The sequence below is a fragment of the Aspergillus fijiensis genome, assembly GCF_003184825.1.
Source record: "Aspergillus fijiensis CBS 313.89 unplaced genomic scaffold BO72scaffold_21, whole genome shotgun sequence".
Taxonomy (NCBI): Eukaryota; Fungi; Ascomycota; class Eurotiomycetes; order Eurotiales; family Aspergillaceae; genus Aspergillus; species Aspergillus fijiensis.
In genome coordinates this window covers 37,734-62,587 of record NW_024468997.1, presented here as the reverse complement: position 1 = coordinate 62,587, position 24,854 = coordinate 37,734, and the positions used below count along the sequence as shown (strand labels likewise).

The following is a 24,854-nucleotide window of genomic DNA, read 5'->3' as shown; positions in this document are numbered from 1 at the left end:
GTGTAGATATAGGCCGAGACTAGTTTGCAGGATGCACTGTTTGTTGAGGACTATTGTGGATTGGGGGCTGTAAGAACCCTTCCATACCAGTGTTCCGTGAACTAGGAACTATTATGCATACAGCCCTTGGGATTGAACTTGGGAGATGTGAACCGCTTCGGTATGATTCAGGGTGCTTACTGGCAATAGTCAGCCCGGGATTTGTCGCTGCAGACTACCGACTTCCCGGCTTTGCAGACAAAAGACCGGAGTTGGAGCAATCGACGAGAAACAGGAAATGTATGCAAAGTCAATGATATCGAAACTGCAGCTCCAGGAAAATTAGTACAGATGTAGATGAACGCTCAATCTCTTTGAAACCCCACCCAACCCCAACCCCAACATCAGTAATTCCCCTCCCGGTCCTTCTCCCAGAACCAATGATACAGATCCTTGTGGGTGCCATCGTCCTCGACATAGTCACCCACCATCTCCGCCGTCTCGTTATTCCCCAGCAGATTGGCCTCCTCGGGCTCCCCCTGTGCGGTCAGGGAGTGCATCACCTCCTCCGCGCCCTGCTTGGTCTTCTCGGCCAAGTCACGAGCCCCCTCCCGCGCGACGTCCGCATACTCCTCGGCCTGTTCGCGGGCGCGTTGGATCAGCTCCTCGGGGCTCGGGTACTTGCGCAGCGCGATCAGCAGCAGGTAATAGCTCTGCACGATGGCCGAGTACACCGCGTCCTTGGCCAGCATGGTGAAACCATGGGAGAAGAAGCCCTTGAGGACCTCCGCCGGTAAACCCGCGTACAGGCCCGCGACGCCTTCCGAGCGAGCAATGTTGATGACATTGCTGACGATGGCCGGCGTGAACGAGATCCCCTCGTCCGTCTCCGCGTTGCCGTTCTCCTTCGCCTGCTCCACACCTGAAGCTTTTTGCGCCGACGACGACAACGAAGGGTCATCGCCCATGACCTGCGCACGGGTCTTAGCCTTGGAGAACGGATACGTCACCGCCGAGGCCGCCGACTTGCTCAGCGCCGCCAGCAAGAACGTGACCGCCGGCGAGAGGGACCTTGATTTCTGCGTCGGATCTCGCCGCCGCCGCCGCGACAGCAGCGCATACTTCAGCACCTCATTCAAGAAGAACGTCAACGACGGATTGAGCGTCAAGATCAACGAGGCCGAATACCCGGACCAGAACCCGCGTAGCCCCTTCTCGGCGCGAATCCGCGCCGCAATCTCCCTCGTACTGCTTCCCACCGACCCTTTCTTACCAGCAGTCTGCTTCCTCGCCACAATATTCGCCAACGGCGTCGTGAACAGCTTCGCAAACGCCCCCGCCACCACCCCGATCACCAACTCATCCAACACCGGCAACACGGTACTCTTCCTCCGCACGCCGCCACCACCACCACCAAATCGAGCCCGGATCCTCCGCTGCCGCAAAACCTCATACGCCAGGAAGAACAAAAACGAGTCGAACACCGACTTGGCGGTATCCTGCGCGAGACCCGTATAGAAGCTCCCCAGTCCCCCTTCCTGCGCGTAGATCTTGCGGGCGGCGTCGATGACACCGGCGTAGCCACCATCATCATCATCGTCTCCAGCATTTAGGTCTTTCGACTTCGCCTTCTTCCCATTTTCTTGGTCTTGCTGGTTTGGGCGTTTCGTCTGCTGCGTCTGCAGCCGCGCGACGATCAGACTCAGCGGATACGTCGCCACATTGCTCAGGGCCGCGCCGATGGCGCCGGCCAGGGCGTTGCCCAGCGCCGGCAGAGCGGGGCCCCGCAGCGCCGCCTGCTTCCAGTCTTGATCCTGGGGTTGGGGTCGGCGAGGCTGTTCGTAGCGGTGGTAGAGTTGGTAGGAGTCCTAGATGTTTGAATGACGCTTAAGTTAGCGCTTGCTATCAGGTGTGGTGAACCATTTCCCAAGTGATGCGTAGGCCGCGTTTGGAGTCATATAAGAGAGTCAACGGGGAAAGGGGGTAACGTACCAGCTCCGCCTCATAGGACATCTTGTATTCTGACATTGTTCATCACGGTGTATACCTGGGGCTAGATTGGTCGATTGCTTTTGGGAGAAGGTAGTCGCGTCAGGACATGGGGCGGTCTGTTTGGGAGATCTTGGTCTTCTAGTATGTTTGCGTTGTGGTGATGAATGGAAAGCGCAGTCTGGCTCAAAGATACTTGATAATTAAGAAAAATCAGGAGATAAGGTGGAGGAGTACCAGTCGACGGTGCATCGTTCCACTTTGTTCTAGTAGCCCATCCATCAAACGGCATGGTGTGATGACCGAGGTTGATTGACCCGAAAGGGAGAGGACGGGAGGGGGGCCGGGGCCCATTACATCATCGCCCCGGGGCGGGTCGTGCGACTCTCACTCTGGAGCATGTGATTCTGTCCCGTCCGTCCCTCTACTGCATAGTAACTCTGCTAAAGCACCGTGAGATCACAGAGAGTCGGAATTTACGCATGGGAGTGACCGACAACCCGGCAATCAGACTGATTGCCATTAATCTGGGAATCAATAGGAAGACACGTCACAGGCTGATGGAAGTTCTTCATTCATCTATCCACCCAAAAAATGCTTGACGCGACCGATCTACACGCAGACAACGAGATCGACAACTTTGGGTGCTGCAGCTCATATAGAAAACTCCCAAGCCAGAATCCACCGACCTGGTAAAAAAAAAGGAAAACAGGAGGAAATTAGAAACAGATGATATTAACGACCAATGCCCGACCAGATCCTGAAACCCCGTAACCCATTGCATCAAGCGAAAAGCATCCCAAGCAAAAGAAGACCGAAGACAAATTTGTCGTCTCTCGTGATCGTCGCATTTCATCCATCCATCCATTTCATGAACCCATCCTCCAGTTGTACTCCGAAGATTGGCGCATGGCGACAGAAAAAGAGAATACGTCGTGTTGGCGAGCCAATTGATGGGCAAGCGATGGAGAATAAGGTGAACAGACGAGATGATGTGACGATAGAGAGATCGAAGCAGAACAGACGGCGTTTAACCACCGAAACCGTAGAGGGTACGGCCCTGGCGCTTGAGGGCGTACACAACGTCCAGCGAGGTGACGGTCTTGCGCTTGGCGTGTTCGGTGTAGGTGACGGCATCACGGATGACCGACTCGAGGAAGGACTTCAGAACACCACGGGTCTCCTCGTAGATCATGGCGGAAATACGCTTGACACCACCACGGCGGGCGAGACGGCGGATGGCGGGCTTGGTGATACCCTGGATGTTGTCACGCAAAATCTTACGGTGACGCTTGGCACCACCCTTGCCGAGACCCTTTCCTCCTTTGCCACCTGTTGATTGAAGAGCGGTTAGTATTTGGTAGCAAAGATAAGAGAGCTTGAGCTTGAGATAGAGTGGCGAAGTGAGGGACGGAGCGTCAGGCAGGGCTGCGATCACGTGCGGTCGGAGCAGGGTGCTGCGAAGCAGCCTCATCCAGCCACAGCAGACGGGCAACCCACGTAACAATTCGCGTAACAGCAACACGATAAACAGAAAGGGAAAGAAAATAATAGAAGATTACTTACGTCCAGTCATCTTGGCAAAATGTGCGTAAAAATCGAGATGGATGAGTGAAGAAAAATGATAAAACGCGGGGTGGAAGATGGATGGATGGTCGACGTGACGCGTAGCGGGCCAGAGAAAATCAGAGGGTGTAAGAAAGGGGGGAAAGGAGAAGAGAAACGGTTTAAATAGGTTTGCGGAGTGGGCGGCAAGCGAGAGCGTGATTTTGAGTGACTAAGCGTCAAAGGGTGATCTGGGAAGGATCAAAATGGAATGGAAACGGCTGATTGGTGGGTTGCGGCTGAAAAAAAGGGCGTTATGAACGGCCACTTTGGAGACGGGTGAAAGGGCACTGGGCACTGCAGCTGGCAGCCCTGGGAAAGGTACATACAGTAGGGTATGGCTGCCAACGCGTCCGCCTGGAGCCGCCTTCCCGCTGCGGGTACGCCGGTCACGTGCCCCCTGCCCCTCTTCCCCAACTCAAGGCCTGGACCACGCACCCATGAACTTCAAAGTTGCTTGTATACACTGAAGAAAGGAAAGAAGAACTCACAGATCTAGCACCATCCTATTTTCCATTGACAACTGGCCTAGCACTGGCTACAACATGCAAAACTATTATCCTACATCTACATCTACATCTACTCGTAACCTTCATGTGCAAAGTGAAGATGTTCTGTGATTCACCCAGTCAGGCTTCAGACTGCATCCGGACATCCCAAAAACTCCTCTCGTCAAGTGACACATTAAATAACGACAAGCCATCTTTGCCGGCCCCACCCACAATAGAACATGTACGAACGCTGGCAGAGGCAGGAGGAACAAAATGCTGAGCACGAAGAAGCAGATAAGGCCGATGCAGATCGACTTTTTTAAACAAACGCCTTCTGAATCTCACGGACATACAAGTAATCAACAAACAACAAGTGATCTGAACAGAGTTGGGACAGTCGAGGAGAAACGATAAAAGCCATAAGGTCATAATAGTCATCGTAGTGAACCACTACTTGGTTAAATGTAAATTAATAAACAGGATAACTTGTCCGGCATCATCCCGGATTCTCGCGGTTTATTACACATCGCAAAGAATCCGGGGCCTGACGCCCCAGACCGCGTATCCGAGAAATATACCGAGAGCCAAAGGGCGGCTGAACCCTGACTGCTCGCGCTGAAAATTTGCCAAACAGTTTTGCAAATGTGTCTGTGGCACGCGCATCTGATTGCGGAAAAGTAGAATGACGTCGTCGAGATAATCGGACCGGAGGTGGAAGAAGTCGCATGTAACAAGGCGATGCCTGCCCATCCAAACAAGCATCGTATCGTCCGGTTACAAAGTCTGAGATATGTATCGACATTCAATGGAGGAAGAGGACGGTTTCGGGAGGATGGGGGTTCTTGGTTCATCCTTGGATAATTGCTGGGGTGTTGGTTTCTTTGAGGAAATTATTCTGAATGTAGGGGAATCCGATGTGACTAGGGGAGGAAGTTCGTGAATCGGCACCATATGCCGCCTCGATGTGAGGTGACGAGCATGGAGAACCTGCGCTGGAACTGCTGCTGGAGCTTGTTCGGCTTGCAGCAAAGTCCTTGACGGCCGTGGACTCGTTGCCGTCCGTCGAGAAGTTAGGCGAGCCGAAGAAACAATACTTATCCACCAGCTCCTTATATACGGAGGACTCGCGATGTGGTTTGCTCGATACTAGGGTGGAGGGTTTGTGACTGGACACAGAACTTGTTTGATGGCCATTGCCGTTTGCATGGCTGGAGACGTTATCACGAGGACTCATCCGCTTCTCTGAAGTGTGCTGATGATGACCATGCGGCGAGGGGTTGGATTTGGCGCGGGCAGCCAAGGTTGTTCGGTCATGCGTCGGTTTGGTCTTCATAGCCGCCGTCAATGATGCCTCAAAGTCATAGCGGTTGCCAAAAACCTGATGATTCTGCTTATCACGACGAATGGGAGCAGCAACCTCAACATCATGCGGCTCATCATCACACAATTGAGTTTCCTTGGCGGGCTTGGGTGAGTTGCCGAAAGATATATACTTATCCATCTCGGAAAAGTTGTCAAACGACGGAGGCATCGAATGGGGGCGAGTGGTGGACACCACAAAGCTCCTGCTGCGAGGCAACGCGGTGCGAGGCTTCGTTGGCTGGGGGTTCGTCTGCCCGACCTTCGGTTTGGTGATCTTCGTGAAATTGACTTGAAAGTTCTTGTGGTGGTTGTTGTCCCAATACTCTTGGCCTTCGACATTGTAGCGTATGCACACAAACATCGTCTTCTTTTCAAGGTTTGTCTGATCATTCAGCTTGATATTAAATGAGAACCTGTCATAAGCATCGTGGGCATGCTCCCGTCGAGATTGGTTGTTGTACTCTGCGGTTACTTCTGATACCGTTTTCCAATGATCCAGGGTGAAACGAGCCGCAACATGTTTGTGAAAGGCCAAGTTGGCAACAGCCACAACACCGATCAGGGTATGCTTGTCAGGAGAGAGATATAGACTTTCCAGGCGGACACGCTGATGGGCGCGGGAGGAGACATCAGTAGGGAAGTTGTTGAGCGTGATCTCCCATTCCGAAGTGCTGTCATGAGGTATGTGACGGAAAGGAAACTCCCCGGCAGCATCATAGTCGTCGACAGGAGATGTGTCAGCACTGACAGCCTGGGGTTTGTCCAGCTGCAGAAAGTGTCGGATGTGTTCCAATTGAGCATCGAAGTGCACAGCCTTGGAAAATGTCGGCGTTCCCGGCATACTGGACGGACGCCGTCGAGCCGAAGCTGGACGAAGAGCGGGCCGAACGAGCTCTCCTGACTTCTTGCGTACCATTGGGTGCTTCACACGAGGTTCGTCATCCCGATCACTTTCTTCCGGGGAGGTAGTTAAGACTTCATCTTGCTTGTGGTCAACTAAAGACTCGGTCGCCGAACGTGAATGAGAGATCTTGCGAGCTTCTCGAGAAAGAGGCGGCCGCATATGTTTCACGGAGTCGCCGGTTGATGCAGCCATGCTTGAAGACGACGTATCTTCATCAACCGGTCTCTCCGGTGAGGACATCCTTCTTTGCTCAATCGACCTCACGGCTGCCTCTAATTTCTCCAGTTGCAGCTCGCCCTGCGGTCGATATGATGTCTCTTCATCACTGGAGTTAGGAGCAGAATCAGGAGGAGAGATCAGGGCCCCTGGAGGAATGACCGCGTCACTCAAGGGAGGAGGAGACTTTCGAATACTCGACTGGGAGTAGCTGACATGGTCTGGTTTTGACGAGTGATCTGGCTCAGGGAAGACGAAGGCTTTGCTATTGGAAGGGCTCCTCCGATGCCTCCGTACATAAGACGTCGAGGAGTAGGAGCGAGGTAGGTGTGGACGGGGAGGGTGTGAAGAGACCACGGTGGGCGAGTTGGGACAGGAATTGGAGGTGAGTGGAGAGTGTTCAATGTGCTGCGCGGAAGGCGTCGTCTTCAACGGCGCAGTGTAGGGCATCCGGCCGACCTTGTGTGATGCAACACAGAACGGGGGGGGGTGGATAGTGAATTGGTGAGAATCCTCCAGAAGCGAGGTGAGTTGCGAGAGAAAGAACGCCTGTCTTTGATCAAGAGACTAGAGGTCCGGGGATATGGCGTCTTTGAAAGTGGTCTTATCTTCCAGTCAGTTCCGAGCATCCAAGTTGGAAACGCAGCGTGAGATAGTGGAGCAGGAGGGACAGAAGCTTCGACCCGCGTCAGGACGAGGGAAATAAGTGGGAAGGAAAGATAGTTGAGTGAGTTGATGACAGAGCTGGGCGTGCAGCGAAAAGTGGAGGAAGAGTGGTGTGACTGGCGACGTTCCAGTGGGTGCCGATAAGTAGAAGGAGCGTTGGAGGCAAAGGCTTGGTGCGGAGGGCAGATGCAGCAAACAAGGTGTTACGACACATAACAGGATCCCAGGCAGTGGTACGAATTGAGAACGAAGCGATTGCGACCAAACAAATCACCGGGGATACATCTTGAAATCTCTAATTGCGCGAGGGAGGAGGGAGAGAGGAAAGAGGTTGCCATTGGAAGTGAGAGGCGACGCAGACAGGCGGAGGAGGCTGGAGATTCGGTTCTGTCAAGCACGTACTTACCTTGGAGATGCGACATCAGTTTGATTGCGACATTGATGAGATTGACGTTGAAAGAAACAAGACAGCAACCGCCAGGGATATAATTGATCGGAAGTAAAAACGTGGAATGGAAGAAGAGGAGGAGGATGTCAGAAGAAAAGAAGAAAAGAAGCAGAATAATAAGAAGAACGGAATTCGGGTTTGGTTGGTTGGGTGGGTTGGTTGAAGGCGAACCGGGATTGAAGTAGATACAAAGAAGTAAATCGGGATGGAGGGGAGGAAGGGAGGGGGAGGGAGAACGGAGGACCAGGATTCGAAGGCGGGCTTGTCGGAGAAGGATGGGGAAGGAAATGGGAAAATGGAGTGAGTATATGAAAGATGACAGGCCCAGGGCGGAGTGGGAAATGGAGTGAGCCGCAGTTGACGGTCGGTATAGAGAGAAGATAGTCGAAGAAGATTAAGAATAATAAGAAGATTCAGACTCAGAAAGAGAGAGCGTTGAAAAAAAAAAATAAAACAAAAAAGAGGATTTAATTACATGTCTGAAAATAAATTAAAATATCCGGAGAGTCAAAAATAAGGATAATAAAAATAATAAATGAATATTTATTATTTAGAGAGAAAAATAAATGTCCCACCCACCCCAGCAAAAGAGATTCCTAATCAGAAAAGCTCGACATAATTCAGGAATGATATTGATAAGGGAAGGAGGAGCTCGGACGTTGTTGCAACTTGCAGCAGAGCAGGTAGGCAAGCAGAAGAAGAAGTCGAAGAACGAAGCCGCCGCCGCCCAGGCAAGGAAATGGAAAATTCGGTACCTAGTACGGTCTCGTTCGTCTCGTTCTGCAATGGATGTCTCTCTTTCGCTCGTTCATTCACCCATCGCCCACTGCCCACTGCCAGCCAGGGAGGGGCAAAAAACTAAAGCGGGCAGTAGATGAAGCGGGTCCGTTCTTTCAGACTGCATCGACTGCATCGAGTAGTTGCTTCGTAGATTTCCTTCTTCCATCGCTCCAGATTCAATTTTGACTTCGAGATCTCCGAAAGCAACAGATGTCTAGCCCCTCATCTCTTCCTCCTGGTGTGTCTGTCTCTCTGTTCTTACCCCTCCTGGAGCAAACTGTAATATGAAATGACTACTTGAATTGGTTAATCTATGAAGATGAAGGCGAAAACGGGTGGTGACATGACAGGGGCAGAAAGCGATAACAGAGTGGGATCGAAGCTACAAGTCGGTACCTTGGACTACCAAGTTGCCGCCGTACCCGGAGCGGGAGCGAGAAGATGAGAGGATGATGATGATGAAGGTGGCCGTGGTATTAGTGGTAAATACGAGTGCTGGGATGCTACTAACCAACTTAAAATAGGCGATCGAACGGTCTGGGACTGGGGACGATCCCCAACTGTCCAGTCAATGCGTTCCGGCCTGGTGGATCCCATGGATATCGGTACGTCCACTGTCGTATGTCCGTACGCATGGAAGGGAGGGAGGGAGGGAGAGAGTAGGTAGTGTAGTGAAGGGATCAAGAAAAAATTAGTAAAGAAAAAAAAAAAAAGAAAAAAAAAAGAACCAAAAAAAAACCTTGGAAAATGCAAAAAAGAGTAAGATTGATTGATTGTATGATGGCAGTAGGATTGTAAGACGGTCGGTCGGTCGGTCGGTCTCTAAACAAACTACGAGTAGTCTACAGTGCTACACTCTCATTCAACCACTCACAAACTCCCTCTCCCTCTCTACGGGTATACCTTGGCCTGCCTTGTCCTGCCCGGGTTCCTTCGCCTCCCGATCGCATTCCCTATCCCTTCGGTACCCGGATGGCACCATGACAATCAGGGATTATCAATAATGATCTCCTTCAATCCTCGTTCGGTTTGACATCTTGAACACCCCTCCCTTCCTTATCCCCGTCATTTCCTCCCCATCTTAAGATAGATTTTCCCTAGTTCCTCACGTTTGCGCCATCGGGAACCCTAATCGCACATCATCACCACAACTATGGTTATCATGACTATCACTGATATCAAAGCACTTCACCACATGTGGCTGGAGTGGGGGACAGGTGATCTTCAAGGCTGCATGGCCGGAGTATTCTAGTTAGTCTCTTCTAGTCTCTCATATCTAGGTTGTTGTTCATTGGAGGTATGTGTGTAACGATTTAGGTAGGTCCTACTCTAGTCCGGTCGGAGAAGGTATGATGTACGTGCTAGTCCAGAAGAATGTCGAATTTCAAGGCATGGCTGCATCGCTTCCGAGGGCTTCCATGATGTCGGTCACCATACCGAAACGGTCCTTTCTTTATCGGTCTCAGATTACGACACCAACCTAGAATGATGACGATGATGATGAGTACGATTTTAATGGTGATGATGATGATGATAAAAGACGAAGAACCTCTTCTTGACCATTCGGAAATGGTGATAAGTTCACACCTGTCCCCAGTCCCATGGAATCGGTTATCTCGATCGATAAGAGAACTCGGGGTGTCGTGTCTGATCGACCTATGCAAGGACTCACGTTCTCCCACCCGACCGTGTCTCGAGAGAGTCTGAGAGCCAGCCAGCCGAGCGACCAAGCGAAGCGATCGATGGACTGTTAGACTGTTACTGCTGCTGCCGGTGGTGTTGCTAACTCAAAAGACCCTCCCGATCAAACCATGTCATGGTACAGCCCGCCTTGACCCGATAAATTGTGCGCAGCCGTAGGCAGCATGTCGTAGTACAGTACATAGTTACATAGTGTTAGAGACGAGAGAAGGTTAAGGGCTATTTACGTATCAGTAACCATGGTTGAGTCTCCACCCCCAGTGTTCTTCCTCCATTCCCGTCCTTCCTCCACCCCTCCTCCGGGCCTTTTTTTTTTCTCTTTCTTCTCGGTCTTCTCTTATGCCTACCTAACTTACATGTTCAGGGGCTTCCAGGCTCTTGGTTAGCGCCGGTCTAAAAGTCGCCACCGCCCAACCAGCGGTTCCGGAAGTGTCTGTTGAAGGTCTAGAGGGCAAAAAATGTTGGGGAGCGTTAGAAATGCTGCCCACACTAAAAGTCTGTGTTCGATGTATATTAGACTCCTCCCATCGCTGGTGTCGACCATCTGCCAATCACGGACAGTATCTTACAGCTTCATCTGGCCGGACAGCTTCCCTCAGTATCATTGATTGATGAAGCGCTTTGCTAAAAGTTCCCACTTCCATGTATACTCGGCCCTGCCTCCTGGCTTGTCGGGTTCCCAGCCTTGGAACAGTGACCCCAGCTTCCGGCCGGTGGTTCCCGTATGGCGTAAGTACCGATGGTCGAGTGGCCCCTCCGTCAATTGGAATGAAGTGTCTTCATTTTTTATTTCCACATTGAGGGGGGGGGAAGCTGATCAGCGTGGGATTTTACAATTTGGGATACTGAAGCGAAAACATCTACAGACCTAGACGCAGATGTGTGATGGACGAGAGAAGCAAGCAAAGTTTACAGGCGTGGGAGATCCACCAAGATACAGCTGCTGGAGCTGCACGTCTAGAGTAGCAGAGGCACGCACAGTACTTAGCTAGATTACGATACAGAGAGTATATATGATATATCCCCTTTTCGGGTGTGGTTTTGCTTATTCTTCTGGTCTCGAAGAGTTGGAGACATGTATGAGAGTGAGTATCTTCTCCTCGGACTTCGGAGCCTAGATGACTTTTCTACTCAAGTACATTTCAAGTGGGGTGCCCACTGAGGGGGGTTACCCACCCGTTAAGCTGGAGTGGTTAAATTTGATTGATGTGCTAAGCACTAGCGTCGTTCGGGCCAACGACTGGTTTTCCAAGGAAATTCCCGGACTATGACATCAGTACCCTGCACCTGCTGGAGCACTGTTTGCCGGGTCGAAGGTCGAGACGCATTCTTGGTGGTGTCAGGTCTCCAGTCGTCACGTTCAAAAAATTTTCTGGAGTCTGCACAGACCATGAGGGGAGTTGCGAATTCCACTGTCCTCTGTGCTGCGTTGGTCTGGCCTACCAGATTGGCCGACTGCTCTGCAACCGAGAGCCGAGACACAAACAGAGCATGCGTGGAGTATGGAGCCTGGAGCCTGGAGATGAACGTTTGCTTCCGTTGTCGGGCAATGACCCTTTTAAAAGTCTCGAAGGCCCTCTCCATGACATATTTCTTGGCACTAGAGGCTCATCATCGATATGAATGATATGACTGATAACCAGTCATGATAACCACGATCGGGCGATGATGCTATCCCATCATTGCGGGATCGGACTACGCACAGGACCACCACTTTCGCCACCCAATTGAACAATCTGACACCTTAAATCAAAGACTTCATCTTCGCTCAAACTACACGGTACCTCTACATATTCTTATCAACCCATCCGAGGAGTTTGTAGCAATGGTGCGATGTGCCGCATGTAGATTTTGCTCATTGATCCAATAAGACTCGAGAAAAATAAGGTATCTCGAATATCATGCAATTCCTGTTTCCAAGTAGGGTTTTGTGTGTAACTGGTTGTAATGTCCAGACCTCTTTTTTCATTAATTAACCTTCTCGCTAAAATCGGAAGCTGAGGTGAAGGGCTTCCGCCCCCATCAGGATAGGCCGGGGATCTGGCTCAGTCTCCCCAAAATAGGTAGGTATATCGTTCACAGTGGACTACACCAACCACCACAGCCACTTTTCCAAAACACGGATAACCCAGAGCGAGATCGTTCAGCTGTACCTGTCGCTCTACCTTCATTTTCTCGTTCTGTTCTGAAGGGGGTCTCCGTCTCGGGCGGGCGCTTGTCTCACCCACCCCCATGCCCCATGCCGGTCTTATCTTGTCTCGACTCACCGCACGACAGGGCGCCTCTGGCCCCCCGGTCGGTCTCCTCCTCTATTGCGCGACTCCGCAACTCAATTCGCTCCTACTCAGAACATCATGTCTAAATTGCCACAAGCCACGGCGGAGACTCAGCATCTCTCTCATCCATTGACGGGACAGCAATTTCATCTGGGCTGTTTGACAGGCGGGCTAACCAAGCCGACTGGACTGTACATAGCGACCAGACCGACCAGACCGTTCCTGCTGCATGGGGGGCGACATGAGAACGAGATATCTACTGTTTCTAATGCAACTCTGGTCTCTTGGCACTTCCCGGAGCGCGATCGACCTTCCCGCAAGGACCTCTCCGAGCTTATGAGGTTGGCTTAGAGACACCTAATTTGTTTGCGCCTTGCACATTCCTGCAGATCCAGAAGCATACTAATTTTCTAGCATTCAAGCCATCCGCTGCGTCGCTGCTCAATCTAGCCCCAATACTCACACCGCGCTGACCGTCTGTCTCACGCAGGACAGAGAGAAACAAAATCGAATCCCTGTTCCTCCCATAAGGTGGCCAAAAGGGTATGGAAAGGGGGCGCCATCCCGACTTTTCTTCAGCGCGGAGGGAAGCAGATCAACCTGCAGATAGAGGATGTAACTGTTATCTCGTGTTTTTTTCCCGAGCACAACATACAATGCCTTTCTTACCGGAGCCTTCTGGTGGGTTTTCACTGCAATTGACGTGCATCACACTAAATGCCCACTCAGACGCCGTCCGAGACGCGAAACCCCCAAGCCCCCAAGCCCCCTGAAACTAGCAGAGTTTGAGCACTGACATTGATTATAGACCCTAGCTTTCCCCTCTTTCTTAACCTTCGTCGTGCTAAAAGTCTGCTAGTACTGCTAGTACTGTGGCAGCTCTGCTACAGTTGGCACTACGGCGGGTGGTCGAGCGCCCTGGCGGAAAGGCGGCGCCGAGTAGCACCACCGTAATTCGCTGATCGGCCCCTACCGCCACGTTCGAGCCCTGGCGTCTTTTAGTCTTTAGTCTCCGACTTCCTTCTCCTCTTTTCTCCTCCTGCTCCCAGCCCTGTCAAAGTACGGGCGTCCCCAAAATCAACGAATTTAACTTTTTTGCGTCAAAGCTTACGAAACTCTCCGCACTAGGCGGTCAACAAAGTCTGTCAACTTCCTCTGCTCGTATCTAGAGCTTGTCCCGTGAGATCAGATTGGCTACCCGCGGCCAGGGTATAGCATGACAGAAGTGGAATCCAGCCCATTGCGTCCAGCACAGGATATCTTATCTTCCTTGTCAGCGGAATGTTGGTGGAGGACTAGCAGCAGCAGCACGCGATACAGCTTCAGTTTGATCCGATAACCGACGTGGTCTCGACCTCCCCGTTGCGTCGCAAGCTCCAATGCTTTGCATGCAAGCTAGGAATTTGTGGAGATACTGTCCCGCACGACTGTCTTCCGAGCAGCGTATGAAGCTGGGGACCCCATGGGGGATCTGTCTCCGTGTTCTGTTGAGCTGCGCTGCCCTCGTTGAATGAATCCCTTGAGGCAATCAGGGTGACCGATTGGTTGTTCTCCTCATTCTCTCGCCGAACTGACGCAGTGACGGCTATGCTGTGTATCGTGATGCAGGAACTATTGCGTGCTGTTGGTTCTGACCGGCTATTGAGCTTCACGAGCCTTGCGATGAACTTTCGGACTCGGCCGTGTTTGTTTGCTCCTAGAGATAGGCGGGGTTCCTTAGGCGATTTTCATTACCCGACAACCGCAGCTCTCGCTGAATGAGCAGCTTTGGCCGGACGCGAGTAATGGGTTGCATGGTAGAGCGGAGTTTTGAATTTGTGTAGTCGTGGACCACATGATTGTTGATCACTGGGGTACAGGAAGGAGTCCGTGTCCGTAGGATCAATCGCGCGGTGACAGACATCGTTCGTCGGGCTACAAACCCAGGAACTATAGGCCTGCGGGGGTCGTACGGGACTTCTCGGAGTGATAGCGAGGATGGACAGGCCCGTGCGTGGTAGTTGACCCCGGATGCGTGGTAATTACCCCATATCACTCTAGCTCAATAATGCCCAAGGCTGGCAACTGCCGCCATAACCCACTGACACCAGAACGCTTATCAGCTCGATCTGAGCATGGACCAGAGTTCTGTCCCCGTGATCTGCGTTCCAAGGAGTTCCGGTCAGAGTCACACAGGTGGTTAACGCGTCTACCATATTGATGTTTGCGGAGAATGATCTTCTGGGCGAAGTTTGTTTGCTCAGTTGTAAGATAACGCGATCATCAACATGATATGGCCGATGAGTTCTGATCTCGAGGGCAGCTGAACCCACGTATGCAAGATAAGGGCGGGCAGTAGACCCTCATTTGGAAGTTCACCGTGGGTTTGATGCAGGCAATGGATACCTCGGGCATTATTCTCGAAAGCTTGTAAATCACTCTATCCCGTTGATCTTTGATCATGGTGGCACAGCGTGCTACCGTTATGCTACTGAGACCCTTGCTACTTCAATCAGTTATCCGCGATGGCCACGGAAGAAATTCTGCGGTGTCAGTGTCCGTCGAAGAAGGAGTCGTGAAGATAGAGCTGACCTTCTTTCGCATTCCGTTCTTCCTTTCTACGAATGGTTAGATGCCCGATCTTGGCCTAATGATTCAACTTTGGTAGCCCTTCTGGTGGTTAGACTCTTGCTTTGGATTGAGAGAGAGTTTGCAAGCCTACTAGGCAGTCGTTGCCTCAGGCCACTCGCTCTTTGCCCGTGGTCACTGCAAGAGATAGCAGGCTTCAACTATATCTCCATTGCAAAGCTTTGATTGTGTCCTGTTAAGCTCCATGCATACAATCTGGGGTTGAAGTCCATCTTTACTTAGTCTACGTCCGCCATGCAGTAGATAATGCGGAGAAGATCTCCGCAGCTTCATTGTGTGCGTCAATGTGATATGTCTGTAGAAGCAATGTACTGTAGAAAGTGTACTGTACTGTACTGTTCTGTTGCCGGGCCAGCAGCTTGGTTGCAGTATGGTACAGTATGACGTCATTATCTTATCTCTCCACCCATTCTGCCGCCTTCCACCGCGAATACCCACAGCAGTGGGCTTGTCACGTGGTACTGTCGTCATTTTCCAATTGTTTGCACCGAAAGTGCATGACTTCCGCTTTCCTCATTCTTCATTCTCCACATTCCCAGACCAAGTTGTGGTTGACCCCTTGGATCTGATCACTCGCTTAACAGCCCACCCCCACACCCACAGGTGAGGAGGGAACGAGACCGGATAGAGGGGGATCCGCGGAGAAGACAGAAAGATGCAGTAGACTGAAGCCTTCCTGGACAGAGAGGCTGTCACAAACACGGATCAGTCGGAAGGGCAGATCGATGTTTGAGAAACGACTGTTTACGCTCAGCAGCAATGCAATCTAACGCACGTTATACACCTATTAACCACATTAGCCAGCAGCAAATAACCCCGGTGTTGACCATCAGCACAGCAACTGACGATACAACAAGGGATGGGCGTGCATATCCGACCAACCGCAATCTGCAAACGCACCGCGCCAGTACACATGACAGCTATACCCTCATGCAACAGACATCCAAGCCGTCCGTCCTGTCCTGTCCACCCCGCTCCAAAAACTTCAATCTCATTGATCTCGGGCATTCAGACTCTCAACCTCGACCCGGAGGAGAGTGTCCCATTAGCGCGGGCTTCATCCTTCCGCCACGCAAGCCTGGACGGTAAGGCCACTGGACCGGGGGTCCCGTCGAGCACAGACACCACTTCTTGACTAGCAGGGAAGAGAGAAACGCCTAGGTTAGCAAAGTGACAAACATGCCATACACATTGTCTGAGCGCGCAAAACCCCTCCTCCCCCTGCTGTGTGTGAGTTTCAGTCCGACTTATCGCCAGCCGACCGTGTTTCCCCTCTTTCTTTTACTCCTTAATGGGAAACGTTGAGCGTCGCGGTCCGCGAATGTGGGGTGCGCAGCTATAGCAGCCTTCCGTTAAGATGGCCGTACAGGATGGCTTCGATCCGTCCCCTCCGCACTGCAATATCACGACATACAGCTTTTCCCTCTCTCTCGCACTTTTACTGGGTCCCAACCGCCCTAGCCTCGAGCTAGTCACTTGACAAGAGCACAGCCTTTGCGGGGTACAGACACCCTGGAGCACATCATATACGCAACAGTATGGCCCCTGGTCTGCCAACTCATGCTCTCTGCCTGCGTCTAGTCGCTTACCCTCAGTCGCGACAACGCCATTACGGGAGTCTATACCATACTATGGCCAATTATACAAGTATCCACAGCTATATGGGCACCCTTGGCGCTTCTTCACCCTGTCATGGCTTAACAGCCACCATGCTATTGTCAACATGACCATCGGAATTTCTCATTTGAACAATCTTGCAGGCAAGTCGCCTGTCACAAAGATCATTCAGCACTCGTTCTTTTCTTCCAGAACGGCGCAGGAGGTTATCTCCGTCTCATGGGGTACGCCATTCAATCCCAGTGTGGACGCTACATCAGGCTACCAAGCCAGACAACACATTGAACTTCAAACCACGGACGCAGCAAAGGTGCATCAAACCTTCTTCCTAGGCCTCTTGGCAGTCTCTAGCCAATGCTTACAAACCTCCAACCAACCAACCAACCCGACCCGTAAGCACATATCGGTATAGACGCCTCCACCGTGACTTTCCCAACCTGCGCCGTCTGGGTCCATCCCGAAGTCCACTTCCCAAACGTTGTATGTTTCTCCTTGCCACAGCCACCTCTCCTTCCCCGCCTCGTGAAGTAGTCCTATTCAGATAGAGCATCACCTCGTGCAGGGGCTCGCCACTGACATGAGACAATACAAACGCCCTACGTTTACGACAGTACAACGCCTCCACAATGGGAATGTATCCCTACCCGCTGATCGAGTGGTGGCAATGGACCACGGGCGACCCTTCCAAACGCCGCCCCTTGATGCGCCTACCCGCCGTCCAGATGTCAATAGAACCAGTAGAACCCCCTCCGAGATGGACAATCCCGACAATCCTTGAGCAAGCCAGAACCCTCTGTAGAACAAGAGAGGCAAATCATTTTTGAGCGGCAAAAGGAGTACATGTTGTACCATCTAGAATTAGAAGAAGAGACCCTCGAGTACATCCATATACATCGATGCCCTAGAAGACAGACAGACCAAAGAGGCGAGTCCCATCACTTTTTTAAAATAGATTCACCCCTGTAAGCCACTCAGTACAGTAAACCTCGCCGCCTCCGCCTCTACCTTTCCATTATATTCTTTCAAACTAGCCAGTTACTCTAGCCTAGTAGTATACCAAACCCAACCAGCCTGAGGCAAAAACAATCCCTTCGCCCCTTTGCCTCTGCTGCACAGACGCACAATCTCCTAAATCAGTCATGACACTCACCTCTCCTGATATCATCCTACACAGCTTTGTTTACATTCTTCAGCTAGATAGACATCATACTTAGAGCTGTTGATATCATCCTCTGCACCATCGATATCATTCCCCCTACTTCTCTCCCTCGCCCCCAGAAAACAAAGTTATGCTGTGGCGCCCACCTCGCCTCGCCTCGCCTCGCTTCGTTTCGAACATTCCAGATATTCCGTTCTTGTCAGTGTGTGTGTGGGTGTGGGTGTGCAGTAAAATGTCTTCACATCCTGCGAGATGATGCAAGTTCCGTGGCGCTGGCTGCGGTCTGGACGCGCGGGATATGCAGTGGGCAGAGGGCGAGAATCCCAGGGAAGCAAGAGCATATGTTCTGTACTGTGAGTCGTGATAGTACAGTGGGACTGGGACTGGGACTGGGACTGTACACTAGGTAAGGTTCGTAGAGCAGCGTACAGTAGTGCTCACTTAGGCTTGGGGTTCCCCTTCCCCTTCCCCTTCCCTTGGGGTGGGGTGGGTTGGTTCTGTCGCTGTTCGCAAGGTGCTAGGGTGCGAGACATCGACACCGGCATCGACATCGACGTCGACACAGAGAAGAGAAATTGAAGCAGAAGTGAAAAGCAAGTGCCACTGTGAGGCGGTCTGCCCTGCAGTAAGTTAACTTATTCGAGCGTGTTTCTTCTTGGGGGGAAGGGGGGAAGGGGCGAGGGGCGAGGAGGAGCGGGGGATGAAAAGTTAGACACATGCACCATCACCACCACCACCACCACCACCACCACCACCAACCGTCACTGTCACTTACTGTCTTCGGGTCCGGTCTCGGTGAGAGTGCGATTTTGGGGGAGAGTTTTGGAGGTGGTGCATGGTACTGTACTGTACTTACAGTCCCCTGGGTGTGTATGCAGTGTAGTCTGCTGAGAAGGAATGCTTGACCGTTCTTGATTTCCTGCCATTGCCATTACCCTCTTGCTGGGCCCTTGGAATTGGGAATTTCTGCACGCAGCTGCGTGCTGCACTCTGTACTGTACACTACACTACACTACACTACACTACATTTACCTCTCCCCATTGGCAATGGCAATGGCAATGGTCACAGCTTGCAGGTTGTAACTGGGCCTGCTTTTGGTCGCCGGAGGGACACCTCGTAAAAGAAACAGTCCCGATTACAATTGTTGTGCGCCCTTTCGATGAAATTTTGTTTGTATTATTGTGTGACCCAATTAATCCTTCGCTCATTCAGGAGTCTCGACTTTGTCTTGGTATACTATCAAAAAGAAAAAGAAAAAAAAAAGCAGAATTCCGCCCATCAAGCCAGCTTCATCGCGGACATATCTTCGAAGAATCGAATCGCAAATGCAACAAAAGGTTCAGACAGCCGCCCAGAGACAATAAAAATTGAACACAGTATTAGGCATAATAAAAAATGGATAAGGTCGAAAGGTACAATATATGCATGAGGTGAATAAAGCGTCTTCAAAAGCACCCGTCTGGTCTCTCTTTTCTCTCTTTCTTTCTTTCTTTTGTCTTTCTGGCCTTGGTCGTTCGAGTTGCAACACCTAAAGGTATGATCATCAGGCGGGCACAATAACCTGTTTCATTTCCTTCATCAACGTTCGTATGTATCATCAATTGTCGTTAGTCTTTCATATGATCATTCGAGATTCTGACATGCACTAAACACTCGCCGTGCGGCGTTTCTCGCTAGGTTTCTGAGCGTATGCAATCCACAAGCGAAAGCCCGTGCCGCGCTGTTGACACTCACGGATCACCTTCCGGTCCGACCAGATGCTGAGAGCTATATCGCCATTCGGGAGGATGGGGATCTCGTAGCATCGCGTGTACCACCACCTGCCTACCTTGGCGACTATCTTGCGGATCGATTCATCGTTTGTGGGTGATGGGGATGGATCAGATAGAAGGTCACCCAGAGATAGGTCGGTGCTATTGGAAGATGACTTCCCATGAAGCTTTTGGTAAACAGTCGCAGAAGTCTCTGTGAAGGGCGAAATACTGTCTGAAGGGCCAGTTGTTGCAGCAAGCACAAATGGGTCCGAGGATGACGTGGAGGTGGATGATGCTGACGATCTCACGATCATTCCTGCAACGGGAATTCGAACCATACATCGTCGGAGATTATCGAACCCATACTTTCCAAGCAGCTTCTGTATGCTGTCGCTCGTGGGCTTCAGGCTGATATTCGGGTCGGACACATATGTCCTTTCCTTCAATGTCCTCAAAGCTCTCCGTGTACGGTTGCCCATGTTCACCATATCACGGTCAAGGATGCTCATCTCCAGGTAGCCTCCCGCGCGCAGAACACGCTTGCATTCAGACACAAGTCTGGCTTGCGTGTTCTCCGCACAAGCTGCAGGGAAGCGCAGAACAGCAACAGTAAAATATCCTTTGGGGAAAGGCAATCTGTCGTTGAGGGTCGACTGGTAGAACGTGTGGTGATTTGATGGTGGCTGCCATGCTGCCGGGTGCTTGAACGTAGCGGTATTGGCTCCCTCATTGAGACTATATACACTGGCTGCGGGATACGTCAGGGCACAGTAGAAGGACCAGTCGTCGTTTCCGAGTCCATCCACAACCAAAATTCTTTCCTGATCTCCGCTTTGGGCACGGCCATGTCCGGGACTAAATAGAACCCTCCCGAATGATAACCAGCGACTGGTCATGAGCGAGCCGGACCTGATGTTCGTGAGAGCAGTTGGCCCTTCACGATCACGTTCCGCTATGTCGAATAAGGCAGTGTTGCGCTGACGGCATTCTTCGAAACTGAGAGATGCAACTAATGCTGTGGAGCCAAGCAGGCCTGACGGGTGCTCCGCAAGGGGCAATGGCATCACGCTGTCGGGTCCTTGCTCGGTCAATTCCTTGTTTTCATCGCGGTTATCACAATAACAAGCGATTATGCTACTGAAGGAAGGCTGGGAGGACGGGGCAATTGACGTGCGAGATTCGGCAGGAACATTGGACCTGCGGAGTCGGACAGAGCCATTAGTCGACACTGGAGAGGAAGGCGTAAGCTCGACTTTTGGCCCATCAACCGAACCAGCCGGGGGCTTCATCTGATCACTAGTCAGCTCCGCTTGGAGCGTTTTGCTAGCCATTGTCGCCATCTCGAGGTTCCGATCCGACTCTGAGCCAATTGAAAACAACGTACTTGTTGTCTGGGGCGACAGAACATGATCAATGAGGTCATCGTACTCCCCCCATACTTCATCTTCCATCAAATCTGCCCCGGGGCTTGGAACCACGGCTGTGATTGCAGCAAGGCTCTCGGAGCCACTTGAAGTAGATACTACCGATTCCTTCCTGGGTGCAAACGTCATAAACTCATCCTTTGCATAAGGACCAGCAATGAAGTCTAGGACACTGAATTGAAAAAGGTCGGCAAATGGGTTCGCTAGGTCAAAACCGTCAACAGACTGCTTTTGCGGGGATTCGAGCTGTTGCACTGTGGGTGGTTGTGAGATGGACGGGGAAAATTCGTTAGGCTTCGGGCCAACTGGAGCGAGTAATGAAGGAGAGTCCGCCACGCTAAATGGTCTCGAGAATGACTGCAGAGCCGGCTTGTGCGGTCGCTCCCTTCTCGAAACAACCCGGGGGATGCGACCGATCGATGTGAGGCGACTGGTACGTTTAACTTCCACTCGATCGTCCAATCTACCTTCGGGGCTCCGAGGAGCAAAGCCCTTGTCAAAATAGACCTTTGGAGACTCGGCTTGATCTCGAAACAAATTGTCGTGTAGCTTCGGTGGTGAAGGTAGCAAGATGGAATCGGTAGCGTCTCGTATATTCAAAGCAGCTGGCACTTCAACTGGGGAGGCAATCTCTGTCTCTTCGTCCTCGGTCGGAGGTGAGTTCTCAACACGATGGACTATCTCTTCAAGTGGGTCCGAGTCATCGTCCAGCAGCGCATAGTACGGAAGAGGCCTACGGGCAGCTACGGGAGACACCGTAGCATGAAGCTTTGGGCCAGAAGGGGCGTCAATGTCGACAGGTGATCGAACTGTGTCCGGTTTTCTGTGAAATATATTCCATTTGAGCCCAAGGCCTCTCTTAGATGGCTTTTTCTGTGGGCTCTGTGCCTCAAGAGCTCTGGGCTGTCTATCATCGTCGGGCACTTGAGGTTTCTGATATTGCCGACTGACCTGAGCAAGCACCTGCGGTTTGACAACTCTCGTCTGCTCTGGTTGGGTGACGGACATATCCGCAGGCTCGGAAAATGCTAATATGCTCGAAGTCTTTTGCCCTTCCGAGCCTCTCCAGACTGATTCGCTCAGTGTCACCGAAGTCGCCCTAGATGATGGCAATGTCTCCGTGGAGCCGCTTGCAGATGGAGAAACCTTGGACTGTTGTGTCAGAATTGAGTTTGTGCCTGTACTGAAATCACTTGTGCTCTGTTCGCTCTGCCTTCTCAAAGCAGCAGTGCCGTCCATACCACCGCCTTGGATGATCACAGGTTGAAGACGCTCCAGTAGAAAGTCATCAAGCTCGAACTCCGGACGGCCTTTTCCAGGAATGCCTTTGCTGCTGGAAACAGGCTTTGGTCCACTTCTTACTGAGCTTGACGATCGTGCTCGACTGGTCGTACTGCTAGTCGTGCTCATCTTGCGGCCTCGCTGCGAGTACCTGCCGTAGCCTTCGTGGCCTGTTCCGGCAGCTGGTCCTTTGCGAAAATATCTACCTTCGTTATCCTTTTCTATCTCTGGTTTAGATCGTCTAGAGAACAGACCAAGGGTGCGGGTTTTGCCTGGACTGACAACTTCGTGCTGAGCGTTAGGACCCTTGGTCGGGATTCGGGGGCTTTTCCATAGGAGTTCGGGCGACGTGGGGATGCGTGAGGTGGTTCCTTGCGCAAATAAAGTAGAATACAGAGAATCCACAGACGTGGCTGCAGACAAGTTTGAATGTGTCGCTCCCTCAGGTACTGCATTCCGATCGCCTGAAATCCGACGTCTATGTCCTGTCAAAGCTGTAGGCATTATGTTGCTCTGAATGATCGGTGAGGGCTCCAGCACCAACTGATGGGTCCCTTCCCTGCTGGGTCGTGTGGGAATATGGACAGAAATCTTCATCCCGTCCGCTCTCTCCTCACGAAAAACAGATTTGGGTTTCTGTGCTGCTCCAGAGTCCGGCTGCATATCGTGGCATGGCTGCTTCTCACTGAAGAGGATCGGTTTTGTCCAAGTGGGTAACTTTCGTGGCAGGCTACTTCCAGCCACGTTCGGCGCATTAACCATTCTCGTCCCAGACTCTTCACGGTAGCTATCACCATGTAAATCGCCCCGGCTTGCTCTGGGGCGTGGTTCCGATTCATCTATAGCGCTTCGTGCAGGCTTTCCTGCGGATGAGCTCGGCTGGTGTTGCTGGGGAGAGAAGACAGGGAGCCTGCTTTGAGTTGGACTTGGCTGTCTTATACGAGGACCCTTAGGAGCGATCGAGATCCCTGGTGAGTACGAAGACAAGGTAGTAGGTGTGGATGTCCTACTCCACATGCCGGGAGACTCAGAGTATCTCGTCGATGGGCTGCTGGCAGAAGGGATGATTGGGGTTGGGGGTGGGAGGTTCTGTGTGTTGATCGTGGTGGTCCTAAGACTGGCGAACTCCTTTGGGACATCGTGAGCTGTGATATTCGATACGCTGCTCAAAGAAATCTCCGGCGAGGTCATTGGTGATGAAAGTTGTCCGATCAGACTAGCATTACCTGGCGGGGACCGAGATAGAGTAGTCGCTGGACGACCAATGGAAGATTGCTCTGGAATTATAACATTCAGCTTCTGAGACCTGATTCTATCCGGCATGGGCTTAATTTGTGCACTATGCTGGCCAATTGTGGGCGCTCTCCTTCGCAGAACATTCCGCAGTCGACCTTGACTTGGGGTCTGTGGTTCAGTTCCGGAGTGACTCAGGGGTTCAGCAGCCATGTGGGATGCCAATGATACACGACGATCTGCCTTCGGGTCCGGGGTCAAATGCGGCGAAGATGAGTGGATCGTCCCTTGAGAGGATGAGGGCGGACGAGCCATGAGACCAGTCGGAATTCTCGACGTCTTCGAGGATGCAGAGGCATGGCGACTATCTTCTGCATCGGATAGAGATGGTGTTCTGGTATTCCTGGATGGTCCATTGTTCGGCCTTGGTATCCGGGGACGGTGCAATAATTGGGCAGCAGAGTTCGAGGAACGCGCTGAAGCCATCCCGGTCGACGATACATTTCGGGGTTTAGAAGCGACATCCTTCAGCCGGGGTATTCGGCCACCGTCAGACTTGTGCGACGACATCGTATGACCAAGATCCAGTCGCCAGCTTCAGTCCGAGGACTACTAATCTAGCGATGGTATGGAAACGGACAAGGCTTGAACTCATTCCGTCTGGTTCCTGATTATCGGGATTGGAGCGAAATCTGCAGGCAAAATGCGATGTAAGCTTCTATACGCTCCGGGCCTGAGTCAGAGAACTGATTGATCACTTACATTGGTAGCTGGTAGCATCGTGTTCTGAGGGGGATATTGAATGACAGGAGCGCTTCTATATGGGGAAAGTTGAAGACTTCACAATATTGCCGCGTGGCGGGGTATTTCTAAGACACAATGAAGCGGTCAAGCACAGAATGATGTACTATACAAGGGTTTAAAAGCACCATAAAGAACCGCGTTCTTGAAATAGCAGGCACCTGAAAAACGAAAAAAGAAAGAAAAAATTGGCCGTCCAGATAATATGATTGCACTTGAGCGAAGACGACAGAAAATATCCAATTGATCGCGGGTATACTTGAGCCGGCGGACAGATGCACTCACTGCGCCACAGCCCGGAGACGTCGCCGGTGGCTAAACGCAGGCAGGAAGAAAAGAAAGTGGTTGAGCTGGGTCTGCACGACCACGTCAGAGAACGTGCTGCGGCAGTCTGCAAATCAGAGAGTCCGCTCAAAAGGAAACTCTCGAAGGCCAGCTGAGAGAGAAGTAAAGGGTAGAAAGTGAAGTGAGGAGGAGTAAGAGGGCGAAGGAAGGTCATGGATCAGGTTGTATTAATCAGTGACCATGAGATCTGGACC

The 24,854-nt window shown here is 51.7% G+C and overlaps 4 protein-coding genes across 4 annotated transcripts; all 4 read right to left on the bottom strand.

The window, feature by feature from the left end:
- Window positions 1-17: 17 nt before the first annotated feature.
- BO72DRAFT_447738 (putative mitochondrial carrier protein) lies at window positions 18-2,133 on the bottom strand. Its single transcript, XM_040944619.1, has 2 exons — window positions 1,972-2,133; window positions 18-1,847 (listed from the first exon to the last, which is right to left on the bottom strand). Exons 1-2 carry the CDS (start codon window positions 2,005-2,007, stop codon window positions 384-386), a joined length of 1,500 nt encoding a protein of 499 aa, XP_040801586.1. The 5' UTR covers window positions 2,008-2,133; the 3' UTR covers window positions 18-383.
- Window positions 2,134-2,548: 415 nt separating this feature from the next.
- Window positions 2,549-3,964, bottom strand: BO72DRAFT_447735 (histone H4). Its single transcript, XM_040944618.1, has 2 exons — window positions 3,535-3,964; window positions 2,549-3,300 (listed from the first exon to the last, which is right to left on the bottom strand). The coding sequence occupies exons 1-2, from the start codon at window positions 3,542-3,544 to the stop codon at window positions 2,999-3,001; spliced, it is 312 nt and encodes a 103-aa protein (XP_040801585.1). The 5' UTR covers window positions 3,545-3,964; the 3' UTR covers window positions 2,549-2,998.
- A 947-nt stretch (window positions 3,965-4,911) lies between these two features.
- BO72DRAFT_377200 (protein phosphatase regulator GAC1) lies at window positions 4,912-6,996 on the bottom strand (the record flags this gene model as incomplete). The annotated part of the gene is made up of 1 exon (XM_040941248.1): window positions 4,912-6,996. One exon carries the CDS (start codon window positions 6,994-6,996, stop codon window positions 4,912-4,914), a length of 2,085 nt encoding a protein of 694 aa, XP_040801584.1.
- A 12,363-nt stretch (window positions 6,997-19,359) lies between these two features.
- BO72DRAFT_99980 (uncharacterized protein) lies at window positions 19,360-24,293 on the bottom strand. The gene is made up of 2 exons (XM_040950884.1): window positions 24,277-24,293; window positions 19,360-24,206 (listed from the first exon to the last, which is right to left on the bottom strand). The coding sequence occupies exon 2, from the start codon at window positions 24,082-24,084 to the stop codon at window positions 19,468-19,470; it is 4,617 nt and encodes a 1,538-aa protein (XP_040801583.1). The 5' UTR covers window positions 24,085-24,206; window positions 24,277-24,293; the 3' UTR covers window positions 19,360-19,467.
- Between the last annotated feature and the right edge of the window lie 561 nt (window positions 24,294-24,854).

Bases quoted from the DNA above. Each gene is read 5' to 3' on its own strand.
- BO72DRAFT_447738 (XM_040944619.1), bottom strand. From the start codon at position 2,007: ATGTCAGAATACAAGATGTCCTATGAGGCGGAGCTG. The intron at 1,848-1,971 runs GTACGTTACCCC...TCAAACATCTAG, and splicing joins TGTCCTATGAGGCGGAGCTG to GACTCCTACCAACTCTACCA.
- BO72DRAFT_99980 (XM_040950884.1), bottom strand. From the start codon at position 24,084: ATGTCGTCGCACAAGTCTGACGGTGGCCGAATACCCCGGCTGAAGGAT.